At 31.5% G+C, this 16,099-nt stretch overlaps 1 protein-coding gene and 2 long non-coding RNA genes across 3 annotated transcripts; 1 reads left to right on the forward strand and 2 right to left on the reverse strand.

The window, feature by feature from the left end:
- Positions 1 to 1,495: 1,495 nt before the first annotated feature.
- Positions 1,496 to 2,686, reverse strand: LOC131634681 (uncharacterized). The gene is made up of 3 exons (XR_009293616.1): positions 2,472 to 2,686; positions 2,177 to 2,266; positions 1,496 to 1,945 (listed from the first exon to the last, which is right to left on the reverse strand). It is a non-coding gene; the product is annotated as an uncharacterized LOC131634681 (long non-coding RNA).
- A 445-nt stretch (positions 2,687 to 3,131) lies between these two features.
- LOC131634682 (uncharacterized) lies at positions 3,132 to 5,501 on the forward strand. The gene is made up of 2 exons (XR_009293617.1): positions 3,132 to 4,972; positions 5,108 to 5,501. It is a non-coding gene; the product is annotated as an uncharacterized LOC131634682 (long non-coding RNA).
- An 8,550-nt stretch (positions 5,502 to 14,051) lies between these two features.
- LOC131634685 (uncharacterized) lies at positions 14,052 to 14,378 on the reverse strand. Its single transcript, XM_058905322.1, has one exon. The coding sequence runs from the start codon at positions 14,376 to 14,378 to the stop codon at positions 14,052 to 14,054; it is 327 nt and encodes a 108-aa protein (XP_058761305.1).
- Between the last annotated feature and the right edge of the window lie 1,721 nt (positions 14,379 to 16,099).

The raw sequence follows: 16,099 nt of genomic DNA on the forward strand, positions 1-16,099 counted from the left end.
TCTACTATTTTCATTTTAACCAACATATCTGGGCCCCATTTATTTTTTAACCAAAGGTTTTCAACCGGGTCAAATTTCCATATCCCAGCCCACGTGGTAATTTTAACCGCCTCAAATGTAAAAGTAATACTTATTAGGTTAAAAGAAGTATTAAACTTCTCAATTACCCATTCTACCCCTAGCTTCTCCCAAAACTTTTGAACAGATACGCTGATTTCACTCACCGTCGTATGGCGGTTAGAATCAAATACCACAAATGAACCAACGACCGGCAGCGACGTATGTATTTTCCGACGATGCAACACCCGGGTCATTTGGAATCTTTCTTCTTGTATTTGTTTCCAAGGTGATTTTTGATCTAGTGCCCCATCATTCGAACAAATGTTCTGCCGTTCCGGAGGTTTCGGTGGCACTGAGAAAAAAACCACATCATCGTCTGGTGGCTTTCTTGGCGGTTCTCTCCGTGGCAGTGCTGTCGCGAGTTGATCAGAGTCCCGCGTTTCTGACGGACGTAATTCCGGCGAGAGTATATCAGGTGGCTTTGGTTCGAGTAAAATCTTAATCAGTGAATCCAAGTTCGGCGGTTCCGGGGACGGAGGTGGCTCAAACACAAACACCTGATGTTTTCCTCTTTGTACCTCATCCACTTCTATCGTCTCTGTCACAATCTCCACGGTCTTTTCTGGCTGAGGTGTTAACCTTCGTAATTCATTGCTAGTCTCGACTTCTCCGGTATTGTTCATCACCTTTAGCACCGATTCATTCTCGCCATCTTTTGACTTTGTATGGTTCTCAGGAGTTTCATTCAGAACGTATCCATGGCTTTCTTCCTTCTCAACTTCTGCAGATTCCATCATCTCCCACAGATCTGGGATGAACTTTATAATGAAAGCCATTTCAAAAGTCTTCCACGTGACATCTTGTTTACCTTTCTTCCAAGAGAGCCACCAGGTAAAAGCATCTCCACTCAACCCAAATGCAGTCACCCATCCCACCTTTCTTTCTTCACTAAGCCAAGTGTTTGCCTCAAAATACCGATCTAACTGGATTAGCCACCAATAACCATCTTCTGTTCCGTCAAATCTTGGAACCACCTTCATCGACATCACTGGTTCGAATCCGGTAGGTCGGACCATTGTTGCGAACCCGAAAATCCGCAACTTAGAGAATATAGAAGAAATGGATTAAAAAGCACAAATATGAGAAATAGTGTATTATTTCTAAAACTGAAAGGTAAATGCAAGAGGATGAATATCCTAATGCCCACAGAGCAAAGCTCCTACAGAGGCAAGAAGCCCACTGTCCATAACAAACTATAATCTTCCATAATGATCTCACACTCCCTCGCCTCACTCTATATACTAAGAGGCATAACAAACTTGCCAACTAAGCAGCCTACCCCACTCATTATTTACCAAATAACCTCACCATACTCTTTATTACAATAATAGCCCTTTTCCTATATCTCTTGTACTCGGGTCTCTATCAAATTCAACCTGAAAACTTAGAATAAACCTAATCAATATATGCAACAGCTACATAACTTTTAAAATGCAGATGCAAAATCTCAATCTCAATTAAAAATCAAATTCAAAATGCAAAATTATAATGTCAATTCTCCAATATCAGTTCCATGGTGCTAAGGGTGAGGGTGATATAGAAATCAGATCCATGTATAAACTACATAATCTACAAAAAATTATATATCAAAAGCATCAATATGAAACTCTCCTGTGCAAAGACTAAGCCAATATAAAAACTTTGCATTATTATATTGTTCTTAAAATTTTACATCTGATACTTTATATATTCACTATGAATGTCTGATTTTGCACTCCCTCTCCCTTGATTCTGCATTGGTGAAACCACTACTGACAAGCTAATTTCACATCTTTTTTGTTGAAAAATATTGTCCAATATTATTTAGAATTCACAGCATCCATATCTAAAATATTAATCAATATTCAAGCTTTAGCTATTACAATAATGATGCATTCAGTGCTTATCAATGTTATGATTTATAGCTAGTGTGAAGTAGTTTAGTCATATATGATTCTGTTTTGAATCAATTTAGTCAAAATCTTGCCCAAATGTTAAGACTGAAGCTAAAAGATAATGAAGTAAATTATAGAAGAATTTCAGCAAATTTTCAACAGATTACAGCTCAACAAATTACCTTCAGATACCTTCACTTGAGCAACAAATGAAATAGATATGGGCAGCCAGATCAATTGAAGATATGGGCAGCCACTTATAAGTGTTAATTCTGCAGTAAGAAAATGAAGTCAATATTAGATATATTAAATTAGCAACCAAACTTATAAAAGCATTACCTCAAATATTAATCAGTTCAAAATAATCAAATTACTTAAATTATTGTACCACATGTTCTTCATATATACATTGAAAAGCTTATGTTCGTTTGATTGAAATCCAAAAACTGAAATAAACTACTCTGTGTCTAAAATTACCTGAAAATCATCTCTAGCTCACCAATGCAATCAAAAATATTGTGTATTAGTTGTCCAAGTACCATAGTAAGGTCATTGCTAAATGGTTCAAAAGTCACAAAACATTAAGTTCCAACTATGAACAGAGTGAGAAATAGTGAAAGAGAGATTGAAATGAAATATGAGTTTCTAAGATACCATATAATCGGAGACGAAAACACATTAATTCATCTCAACAGTCACTCACCATATACTAAATCAAATTGGACCAATGGAAATGTAACACTTGTTGAAAAAAGGTGAAAACTTTGTGTTGTATTTAGTTGATTACGAAAATGCCCTTTTTCTTTTGTAAATGTAAATTGTGCAAGGGACAAATTGGTAACTTTGGTCAATTTATTAGTAATTGTATGATAGTAGATTTATTCCACGTAAGTTTTGAATTTTGTTTTTTCTCTATTTTGGTCCCAAGGGGTTTTGAACCCATGACATCTACTATCTACTATCTACCCATTACTATTAGATTGACCAAACTCCCTAATATGTCCTTTCTTAAAAAAAATTTGCACTATCAATTGGATATTTTAGTAATTAACAAATTATCCCTTCACTTTTTCACCATCTACACCAAAACCAAACCAAGTGTCAATGATTCATTGGCTGATTACACTGAACCTCATACCATCTTTCTTTCTCTTTCTCCCGTGTCCTTTCTTCTCCTATCTCTTTTACCCCTTAAACCCTACTTTCACTGGTTTGTCTTCAATATTTTCTTTGTTCAACCCTAAAATATGGAGAGTAGTGAAGTCAAACAATAAAAGACTGAGAGATGAGACTGAATCAACCAACATCTCCATTCTTTTCCCTAAAATCAAATAAGAGATAAAAACCTATTATCTCAAACCCTAAAATCAAGATTCGGTTAGTTTCCTCTTACTTCCCGAAAATCTCTCAAAGGAAGAATTAGAGATTGAATCAAAGGAAAACAAATCCTCAGCTTCGATTCTCACGCTATCACCTCTCGCAAAATCCGTTGAGTTAAGCGTTTTATTTTAGTTTTATTTCCAAAAAATGTCATCTTTTTCTTTTCAAAGAAAACATGCTATAGCTTTTCACTTTTTATATATTTCAAAAGGTTTGGCAACGCCGATCTTGTATTATACTTTTTGATACATATACGGGTGACCTATTTGTGCATTTGCAGGTGATTTATTTAACTTCAAATTTTTCGTTTCCAAGCAAAGGCTCTGCCATTCTCAAGGTGTTGTTTCGCTCTCTCGATTCCCCTCATTTTTTTAAGCATTCTTTGATTGAATCTATGAAAATCTTCAAGTTTTCACCCCTGTTTTTGTATAATTCTCTACTGTAAAATCATTATACTCAAGTTTGGAAGAGAGTTTTATCACTGTTTCAAACATCTACTTCTATCAATTTTGTTTTATAAAAATATCTTATATATGTGTTTTAATGATTATTAATCTTATAAGGTTCATAGATTTTTTGGTTTTATGGTTTTCAGTTCTGGTTAAAATGTCTTCTTTTTGTATGGTGTTATGGGTCGCAGATTCTACGACTCTCTGGTTTTATGATTTTTAGAACTTTTTTGTAACACATCGTTGTATATTTTATGGGTGTTGTACAAAAATTCATGTTAAGCATTCAGTTTTCACTTAAAATTGTTAACCATGATTTTCATCAACTTTTGTTATATAAATGACAAATAGGTTTAATCTTTATAAATCGTATATGGTTCATAGATTTTATGGTTTTATGGTTTTCACTTTGGTTTCAAAATGTCTTCTTTCTGTATATTGGTTTTATAAACTTCACAGGTTTTATGATTTGTACATGCTTTTATCTTCACTTAAAATAGGTGACAATTTGTTTTCATCATAAACTGTTTTTATATAATGTTAACAACTTTTCACTCTTTTCCCTTATAGATTTGTAATAGTGTATTTTCGTGATGGTTCGACCATATATATTGTTCTGCTTTCAAACTATAATGGGTGATGTACTAACCGATCATATCTTGCTATTCATATATAGAATTATCTATATCAGTTAGAAGAAGGTAGGTTATATGAAATGGGAAAAAGATGAAACAGTTTGTGTAGTAAAACAAAAATCTTAGATTTTAAAGATGTCATCTTTCCATAAATTGATTTAACAAGTGTGCATTTTTCTATTTTTAATGAGGTTGGGCAACTTATGTTGCACCAACATATGACAACATGAAGTTTTGTTTTGGTTCTGAAGTTGTTTTTTCCATGTTGTGATGATATCTTTGTGCTATAATCCCATTAGTATTAAAATTCTGCTTTGTGCGTTGTTGATGTTCTATATGAGCAAATATAATATACCCTTAATCTCTATTGGTATATTTTCACTAACAACCTAACAAGTTTCTTGATCATTTGATGTTTGGAGACTAACAAGCTTTACTAGAAACTGAAACTCGGTATTCAAGTTTTTTCAAGATGAGTATGCACCCAACTTAGATAATTTTAGCAACTTCACAGGTATCAGGTTTATAAATTTACATGTTCACATTTTAATTAGGTTTATAAAGTTACAAGTTTCCTTGGTTTTTTATTGTTTTTCTTTTCCTTCGTGGACCCACTTACTATGTATGTCATTCATATTATTTTCAAAAGTGGCAAATGCAGAATATACCAAGTGAAAAAGGAGAACAATTGTTGAAGACATCGATCAGAAAGAGGACATAATCATGAAAATGTAATAGAAAGCAAACCATCCAAATACTCAGAAAGATTTTCGATTCTGCTCAAAATCAACATGGAAAGAAAGTGTTAATGGCTTTTTTCAAGTTGTGTTGTTAATGATTTTTTCTTTTCATACATGGGTTTTGCTGGTCCAATACCCCTTCACAGTTTTCTTGCCATTTTATTGAAATTTGAAATTTGGTAGTTATTTTGTTCAATTTGTGACTTATTATTTTAGAAGTATGCCATATGCAGAATTACAATATGGAGATGACTTCACACTGGAAATGGTATAAATATTCTATGAAATAACTCTTTGATATTATATTGGAAACAAAAAACAAACAACAAACCACTGATAAATCTATCGTGATGTGTTGAAATTGCATTTTTTTTAATTCATGCTGTTACAATCTTGAATACTATAATTATGAATACTACATTGCAAGATACATAGTAGGTACAAATTTGTTCTCATTCAATAATACTACATTGCAAGATACATACTAGGTACAAATTTGTTCTCATTCAATATCATGAAGTTTTTGCTAACTTATTAATCATTCTTGTAACATTGCCTCTGTGACTTTTAATGGATAAACACTCAACTTTAAAAATTTACATTCATCTAATATCACTTTTTTTCAATTTATTCCCGCAATTGTTTATTTCATTTCATCATACTGCAGTTCAAATCAAATATATGATTCAAAGTTGTTTCAATGTTTTATTCTCTTTCCGTCTCATGGGTCAATTTTTTTCTTTGTATAGTTATTTAATAATTGAGTAATTTATATCAAATTTATTTGTATTTAAATAATTTTATACCATATCAATTGCATGATAGTATAATATATTTTTTAATTTTAATAACATTAAAAATGTATTTATCTCACGGGTCACTAACAAGATAATATTTATTTTAGTTTAATCAATCATTATTTTAATATAAGAGACAAAATCTTTATTTTTAAATATTAATTTTTTTCTATCTCACAATTATATTTTTTTTTTTTGTGTATTATTACTTAATATAATTAAATCTATATGATTAATGTTCATTTTAAAAAAAAGTAAATCATTTCAAAATTTGTATTTATATCTAAAATTTTACATTTGTATTTGATACTATCTAAGTGTTATGACATTAAAATGCATTCATGTGTTATTTTTTTATTTCATTAATAATAGATTGATCAAATTGTCTAAATTACCCTTTCACCAAAATTTATTTGCACTAATAAAAGGTCATTTTTGTAACTAACAAATTAAGTATTCACTCTTTCAACTTTATTGAATGGATGCACCAAGTGTTAGCTTTTCATTGGTCCGAATTAAATAACATTTTCCCTACAACTTTATTGCATGAATGATGACATCACATGTAAGCCATGGATGATGGAAGTCATATTTAAATTTCTTTTACATTTCATTTTGCCACACTTTCTTACTTTCATTTTAATTTTTCTTAATTTATTTATTATCACAAAAAATATTAATAATCTATTTTTAAATTTTAATCTTACTAAAAATTTCAAATTTCTTTCGCATTTCATTTTTCCATACTTTCATTTTAATTTTTCAACATTTATCTATTATCGCAAAAAATATTAATAATCAATCATTTAATTATTATTCCCAAAAATATTTAATTATTTCACGGGCCACTATCAACTCAATATTTAATTTTTTTAATCGATCATTACACATTTTCTCTATCTTAATTAAAATTTCAAATTTCTCACATTTTTTCACACTTTCTTACTTTCATTTTAATTTTTTCTCTATTTATTTATTTATTTATTATTTCACGGGTCACTATCAACATAATTAGGGGTGGCAAAACGGGCCGGGGCCCGCCGGGCCGCCCGCGCACCCGCCAAAAAATGGCGGGTTGGGTTGGGATTTTAGGTTCGCCACTCGTCAAAGCCCGCCCCGCCAAAACCCGCCGCCCGCCATACCCGCCCCGCCAAAGCCCGCCGCTCGCCAAAACCCGCTCCTCCACCAAAACTCACTCTTTTTTAGTTAATTTTAGTAATTGCAATCCTTGATGGTTTATTTTTTACATTTATTTATAAATATATGCAATATTTTTTAGAGTAAATTTGTTAAAAAATTACTTTTATAAAAAATTGTTTTAAAAAATAAGTGAAAAGTTTAATTAAAAGGTAAAAAAAGCATATTAATATATTAAAAAAATATAAATAAAAATAGGCGGGTAAGCCCGCCGCCCGCCAACCCGCCATCTTGGCGGGGCGGACATGATTTTGATGCCCATTTTACTTGGCGGGCATGTCCGCCCCGCTCGTTTTTTGGCGGGCATAAGGCGGGGCGGGCGGCGGGCGGGGCCGGCGGCCCGTTTTGCCACCCATAAACATAATGTCTATTTTATTTTAATCAATCATTGTCTTTATTTGAGAGATAATATCTTTATTTTTATTTTTTTCTCCATCTCACGATTTTTTATCATTATTTAATACAATTAAATTTCCATGATTATTGTTTATTTTACATTTGTTTTTAAATATATTTTATATCGCATCAAATTATTTTTTTATTTCACGGGTCATTATCAACATAGTAGCTATTTTATTTTAATCAACAATTACTATTAATTGAGAGATAATTTTTATTTTTAAATGTTAATATTTCATTTTTATTATCTCCATCTTATTGTATTTTTTATATGATTATTTAATATAATTGAATTTATATGCTCATTTTTCATTTATAATTAAACCATAGTGATCTATATCATTTTCTTTTAATTGTTGTTGGACCGTCAATTATTAAATTATCTGACCCAATTTTGCTATTGTATTCTTAACCTATCTTAAACATTTTTTTGTGGATCATTGTTTTCTATATAATTATTGTTAAATTTACAATTAAGTAAATTATTTTATATTTTTCATTTATATTTAAAATTTTACATTTGCATTTGTTAAAATTTTATTTTTTTCTCCAACTCACATGTTCTTTTTTATATGGTTCTTTATTACACACAAAATTAGCACATGAATACGATAATAATGTTTAATCTTAAGGGTCACTTTCAATACAATGCCTATTTTATTTTAAACAATAATGACTTTTATTTGAAAACTAAAGTATTTATTTTCAAATTTCAAAACGATTCCTATGGATATTCGGTTCTCAAAGAATTAGGAGTATAACAGAGCAATCAATAAAACTCAAACTCTATTCAAGTAAAACAATTCCTTTTAATTATGCATATTGCTTATAATTCTTTTTATTTATATTATTCATATCATTACAAAAATACTACACCAGAAAAAAAATCACCCGTGCGGAAGCACGGGTCTCTGACTAGTTTAGCTTAAAAACACTAAAGGCTTTCCACTCAGCCACTTCTAATACTTATAATATACTACTATTTGCAATTCATTTGTATACATTACATAATGAGATAATTCGTTTGAAATAGACTTTATTTTATTTTGAGTTTTGGTATTAATTTTTATTTTGTTCTAATAAATAATAATATACAATAATAAATAACTGCAAATATTTTACATAATATTTCATATTATTTCCACTATGCAATGTTTCAAATATTTAGTATTTACTAATCTTCAATTTAAAAAATTAATAAATAAAATATTTAATAAATTCAAATAAATAATTCAAATATTTGAGATTTTAGATATGATTAAGTATATACATAATAATATTTTAATAGTTGATAAATATTAACGCTAAATAATTAATTTATTAAATATTTCAATATATTTATTAAATAGGCTAAATAAGTAATTTATTAAATATTTCAATATATTTATTAAATAGATTAATAATTATTTCAACTATTTATTAAATATTTTAACGCTAAATAGATTGATAATTATTTCAACTATTTATTAAATATTTTAACTATTTAATATCTCAACTATTAAATATTTCAATAATTATATATTTAATAATTATTTCATAATATTTCAACTATTAAATTAGTATATTAAATATTAAATATTTTAATTTATAATAATATAATATAGTTAAATAATAATTAAAATGTTTCAAACTATTTAATATATAAATTACTGTATATTACTATTTATTTAGAACAAAATAAAAATTAATACCAGCACTTATAAATAAATATATTTCCGTTTATAAATAAAAAAATTTGCTGCTTACAAAACAAAAATTAGAACATAATATAAAACATATATATTGCTGTAATTAGTATATTTAATTGTAATTAGTATAAAACAATATTAAACATAAACATATTATTTATTGTAATTAGTATATTTAATTGTTAATTGTTTTTTAGATAAATTAAACAACATTTAATGAATACAAATATGATACATTTTATTGCATTTTATGCTCCAATTTTTCCAACATTGCTAAAGGTTGGGGAAATTTCTTGAGGGTGGAATCGAGTACATTAGGTGGTAATGGGAGTGAAAACAAGTGGTTACGGAATGGGCGAAACAATGAAGGTGGAGCTCGAAGCAACAAGGAGAGTATGTTCAACAGTCAATTGAATGAGGATATCTCGGATAGAGATGCAGGCGAGCATCTGTTATACGGGAGAGTTGCGATTGACAGAGACCCAATTTCTAAAAAGCTGGTTTTTTTCAAACGTACTGTCAGAAACGGTGAAGCTACCAACAGTTGGATTCCTTTTAATCCTACTGATAAAGGAAATGTTTCTATTGCTAATGACTCTACCGTAACCATTAACAGATATGTGCAAAGAACTGTAATGGATTTGGCGGTGACGTTGGCTAACAAGATGCTTGTTAGTGAGATAGGAAGTTCAACTGTGGGGGCTGCACAGTTAGGTCCTTATTCTTCTACAATGCAGGTGCTTAACAACAAAGATGTCACCCCTTCGAGCTTCAGAATCCGTGACGTGTCCAAAGAGCTGCCAAGCGAAAACTTCAAAGTGTTCGAAAATAAGATTTTCCGGGATTCAACTAATTGCAACAAAGCTGCTGCAGCATCCACTTTACTATTGACAAATGGCCAGGACTCCAACGCATCTAATCAGTCCGGTTTGCAGGCCAAGACCAGTTTATTCACTTAGGATGTTATGTCTGATCCTGTGCTGACTCTAGTTAGCATCGGGGCTGCTGAACCGATCAAATCTTTTGGAAACGTAAAGCAGACTCGGTATCATAATGGTTCCGAGACTTCATGGAATCATGGAAACGTTATTACTGTGCTGGATTCAATAAACGCTGGCCCAATAATTCAAGATGGAGTGAAAATATCTTTTGCTAACAATTTCACGGCGGATATGGAGAAAGCTAAAAGAACTCAATCCTTTACTAGTAAAAGCAAGATAGCAGCCACAAAAGCATCTATGAAAAATCAGGCACTTAAAAGGAATATTTTATTTCTTTTTTGGTGTAATTTTATTTCATTTAAGATTAAATTGAAAAAGAAATGGGGAAAGATAATGTTATGTAGCTTTGTTCTTAAGCATGAGTCACCAAGAATCATTCAAAGCTCTGCAGCATGAAGGTACAACAGGCCTAGGGCAAGAGAGTGAAGAAAAATCAAGCCATGGTTGCTTGAATTCAAAGCTATATATTATTAAAAAAGTCAAAAATTCAAAGGCATTTAATGCTTGTTAGCTTAAGATTTAAGTCCCTCCATGTCTTATAAATGGAGTAGAACATTTCAGTAGCAAAGAAGACACGAATTCAGAACCATACTCTTGCTTGTATCACTCTTGTAAACAACTTGAAATATTGGAAAAAATTGAAATTCGAATTTTAATTTTAAGCTCAATTCAACCCAAACTAAATACTCAAACACGTTCCTCAAACATCCCTGAATCTATCCCAATCGTTTTCAGCAAGCAAAACCTCAAAAAACACGCATCTAAAGCTCACGGTTTGCTCAAACATAAACCTACCAAAATATAATCATACATGCATATTTAGCACGATGTAATCATATATTTGAGTCTGGTTTATTGTTCTGATCGTTTCTGGATAGTTAATTGAAGTTTGGTCACGTATCCATGAAGATACCATTTTAGGGTTCTTGAACTCTATTTTGGGGTTTTTAGCTAGAGGCAAAATTAGACCAAACTAGTGGCATATTTGAACTCAGTGGAGGGACTTGGTGATTTGATTGCATGGGTCGCGAAAGATTTTTGCATGAGTTTACCCCTATTCGCTATTTTGCAGGTTTGAGCTCACATATTACAGCATTTTTTGGCAAAAACGCTGTTAAAAGTGGTGGCAAGAGGTTGAAGATGATGAGGTGTCCTCACCTGAGTGGCCAGCGCGCGCGCGTTTTTTTAAATTTAAAATTTCTGATCCTATGCCTTGCAGGTCCTGTACGTGCCATGTGCCTTCAATCCAGTCACCATCAGATCAACTTCTCACTCAATCCAACGCTCATGATATGCTCATCCTTACCATAGACCTTCCTATCAACCACACGAGATTATTAATTATATATTTTCTATTTTATTTAATTTACTTTACAAAATTAATTTAAAATAGTTTAAAAAATCAAAAAAATATAATAAAAATATTTTTAGGCTTATAAAATAATCTATTATTTTTTTACATAAAAATATTTTTATTTTTCTTAATAATTAAAATATTTTGCTTAATTAATTAGTATATATTTATATATTTGCTCTTTAATTATTTCAACCAATCAAAAAAATCAGAAAAAAATTTGTTCTTTTTATTAAATTTAGTTTATATATTATAGACTAATTTTGTACATATTTAGAATATTTTTCTCTTTAAGTTTTAATTATTTTTATAATTATTTGCATAATTATATGTTATTTAACTTATTAATTTTCAAAACAACTTCAAAAAATCAAAAAAAAAATTAGTTTTATTTTAAAAATTAATTAACAATCAATATGAATATATTTTAAACTTAATTTTTAGGTTTAAATTTTATTTCTACCTTTTTCTCATTTTAATTAAATTAATCATGCATTAATTCTAATTAAAATCAATCATACAAAAAATCCAAAAAATATTTCTTTTATCTTATTGCAATTTAAATTCCTAGATAAAGTGTATAGGTTGTCAAATTCATGTAAATAGCGTAGTTTACCTTTTTCTCATTTTAATTAAATTAATCATGCATTAATTCTAATTAAAATCAATCATACAAAAAATCCAAAAAATATTTCTTTTATCTTATTGCAATTTAAATTCCTAGATAAAGTGTATAGGTTGTCAAATTCATGTAAATAGCGTAGTTTACATTTCCCGCACAATCGATGTAATAGCGTAGATTTACTTTCCGCATTTTATATTCCCGCATTTTAATTCCAGTACATGTAAAACTGCGTGTATGTCAAAGATAAAAACCGAAGCGTTAGATCACTAACTTCAAAGATAAAAATATCTGAATCAAAACACAATCACACTTGTACCTCTTAGGGTAATCCCTCTGTTACTCTTTTCAAAATCCAAATTCTACTGTTTCAAATGCAAAATCGAACCTTTGTTTACATCCGGTAAAAGGAGAATTTTCTAAAGGAAATAGGAAAGGACCTTATAAACTTAGGGTAGACCTCCTAATTGCTTGCTCAAATCAAAACAAACAAATGCCTCATATATCATTGTTTTTCAAAATAAAACTTTCAAAAAAGACAATACTTGGTATATATCCAAACAAGGATCATTACGAAGTTAACGTTCTTTTTTCAAAACATCCTTTGAAAGGTAAAACACTTTGTATACATCCGCACAAGGATCATTATAAAGTCAATTTACAAAATGAATTTTAAGACCACATACAAGCATTTCAAGGCAAGACAAATAATTCAAAACAAGTGAGCTAAGCAATTAAGAGCCCATGGATAACCATGGATACAAAGGGTGCTAACACCTTCCCTTTGTATAACCTACCCCCTTACCCAAAATCTCTTAAAGGTCTTTTTATGTTTCTTTTATAAACCTTTCCTTAATTGGATAAAATAAAAGTCGGTGGCGACTCTCTGATTTTCAAAACTCACAAACAAAAGAAGAGTCAGTTCGTATCTCTCACACGAGAGGTAGTAAAAAACCGAGCGCATGACAGTGCTGATGCTGCCAATTTGACACGGCCGCGTCATTTGATACGGGCGCCCGTGTCGCAAGCTGTCCCCTTGCCTCCATTCTTCAAACTTGCACAACAAAATTGACATGGTCGTGTCAATTGACACGGCCACCAGTGTCCCATGCTGTCCAATATGTGTTTTCTTCACTTTTTCCATAATTCTTCCACCTTTGCGAAACTTCTTTTGAAGCTCTTCTCTTGCATCTAAAATCACATACAACTACCAAACCAAGGTATCAAAAGCATCTAATTCCAATAAAAATCATACAAAGACAAATTTGCAAAATATGAAATAACTTAATCAAAACGATAAAAAGACAAACCACTGTGTTACCGAAATAACCTATTTTTGTCAAATAATTGATGGAAAATATGTAGAATTGGTGACCGATCAACAGGCTACTGAAAAGAAGATGCATCTTCTTGGTATATGTAGTACCCATCAGTCCTTACAAGCTTTCCTTCAACCATGCAGTCCCATACCTGCACAGCCTCAGCATTCCTCTCATTCCGATGTGGCGACCACTCCTTGCCATATTCGGCCTCGAGTGTTACATGTGGTGCAACCACCCCTCGCCTTCTTCGGCCTTGGGTGTTACAGACCGGATGTCTCGACATCCTATAGAACATATGGGTCTGCTACACCAGAATTTCAATATAGGTAACCGAACTCACTTGGCGCTTTATGAACTTTACCTCAAAGTTCAGAAATAAATGCAAAAAATTATGAATAGACTTGATAAAAAATAAATTTAGAGTTACTTAGATGTTTAGTATGAATAATTTGAATTACAAATTGACAATCACTCTAAAAAATAACATGAGATAATTGTAGAGAGATGGCATTTTGGATTGCTTCCTTCAGTGTTGTGGCTTTAGCTTTAATGACATAAAGAAGACCCACATCCCAAGACACGCCTGCTGTGAGAAACCTCCCTAAATGATCCCTGAAACACCACCCTCTATTAGAAGTTCCACAAACATTATTGAACCCTGCGTCAAAGTTGCACTTCACCTGATCTATCGTAGGAGGAATCCACACATCTGGGTTATTATGAGCAGCATATGAGTTTCGCTCCTCTCTAGCTAAAAGCCAATCATGCCAATTATGATAAGCTTGTAAACCAATCCTCATAGAATCCTCTCGGGTATCCTACCAAACCACATTATTCCTACCTCTCCAAAGAACCTTAGCAAAATAGCAAATCTACCCGCATCCCTACGGTCCTCACTGTAATGCCCGTATTTCAATTTATTATTTAATTTGGATTATTTTGGTATTTATTGAATTTTTGCGTATTTTGGGCGATTTAATCGGTATTAGTTCAGGATGGCGGATCGATGATTAATCGAGAATTTTAATATTTTCAGTATTAGAAATATTATTAGAATAATATTTATCTTTTTGGGAATTTTCCAAGTAATTAAGATTAGACCAGAAAATATGAGACATTGAGTAAAAAGGAAGTATTGTGAAATAATTAAATGGGCTAGAGGTAAGTGTTGCACGTGTGATTTTATAAGCACAATTGAAATGGAGAAGTGAGGTATGCCACTTAGGTTTTAGAAAGCCAAAATCATAACATTGTGGAGAAAATAGAAAAGTATCAGAAGAAGAGAAAAAGAAAAGAGAGGAGGCACGAAACTTCGCCGTGAAGAGGGAAGAAATTGGAGAATTATGCAAAGACCAGAAAGCTTGGATTCGACTGGAATTTCAATCGGAGGAACGAATTATAGAGCGGACTCTAAATACAAGGTAAGGGTGGGGTTCTTGCTTTATAAACGGGGACATGATGGATTGTATGTGGGTTTGGAGAATTTTATTATCTTTGTGTTTGTTAGATTGATTGTCTGAAAAATGCATGAAATATGTGTGATGATGTTGTTGTGTTGTTAATCCAGAAATTGTTTCAAGAATTGTGTTGTTATGTGACTTTGTGATGTTGTAATGTTGAAACAAATTGAATTTTTAATTGATGATGATGAACGTAGATACTCTATGATGTGAATGAGTTTGTGATGTTGTGATGGTGAATTTTTCTGAATTGAAAATTGTTTGTGGACTAAAAACTTAGACCGTAATTGAAAATTGGCTCCGAGAAGAAGGAAAATTGCTTAGGGACGGGGGCCACAAGGTGAAGGGACGGACGTCCCTTAAGAGGAAATGGGGAAGACCCCACATAAAGAGTGAGGAGGGCGGTCCTAAGGGATGGGGTGGGCGTCCTTGTTGGTGTGTGTGGAGAGGGAGTCCCTTATGGGACGGTTGCCCCAGCGACGGGTGTCCCATATTGTATTTTGTTTCGTTTTTTTGTTTTGTGGCCTTTTTTAATTAATTATGAACTGAGTACTAGTTTTAGCATAATTCAGTATGAGTTACTATTATTATAATTTCCTAGCACTGAAGAATTAAAAATTAGGAAAAATACTCATTTTGGTCCCTTAAATATATCCTCTAGTTCACTTTGGTCCATTAATTTTTTGTGTCATTTTGATCCTTTAATTTTCAAAACATAATCACGTTAGTCCTTCCGTTAGTGAACCGTTAGTCAAACTCCTAAAACAACTTCCAGGTGGCAGTTTACTTAATGAGGTGGATAAGTGCCCATATGGAAAACAAAACAAAGGATGGCAGATGAAAAGGAAACACCATAATTGTATATTCTTATCTCTCTCATCTTAATTGTATCTTCCTCCTCACTCTCTTTTCTCAAAGCTTCCATCTTTCATGTTTTTTCTTCAAAACAACAATAAAAGAAAAACCTTTAAACTGATTTTAACATAAAATCACAGAAGCACGTCGAGAGAAAATTATCAAAGGGAAACGACTTTTGTGAATAGAGGCGTGGCCGGAGGGAG

Source organism: Vicia villosa, unplaced genomic scaffold, assembly GCF_029867415.1.
Source record: "Vicia villosa cultivar HV-30 ecotype Madison, WI unplaced genomic scaffold, Vvil1.0 ctg.001330F_1_1_2_unsc, whole genome shotgun sequence".
Taxonomy (NCBI): domain Eukaryota; kingdom Viridiplantae; phylum Streptophyta; class Magnoliopsida; order Fabales; family Fabaceae; genus Vicia; species Vicia villosa.

Excerpts from the sequence above, each read along its gene's own strand:
- LOC131634685 (XM_058905322.1), bottom strand. The coding sequence starts at position 14,378 with ATGAGGATTGGTTTACAAGCTTATCATAATTGGCATGATTGGCTTTTA.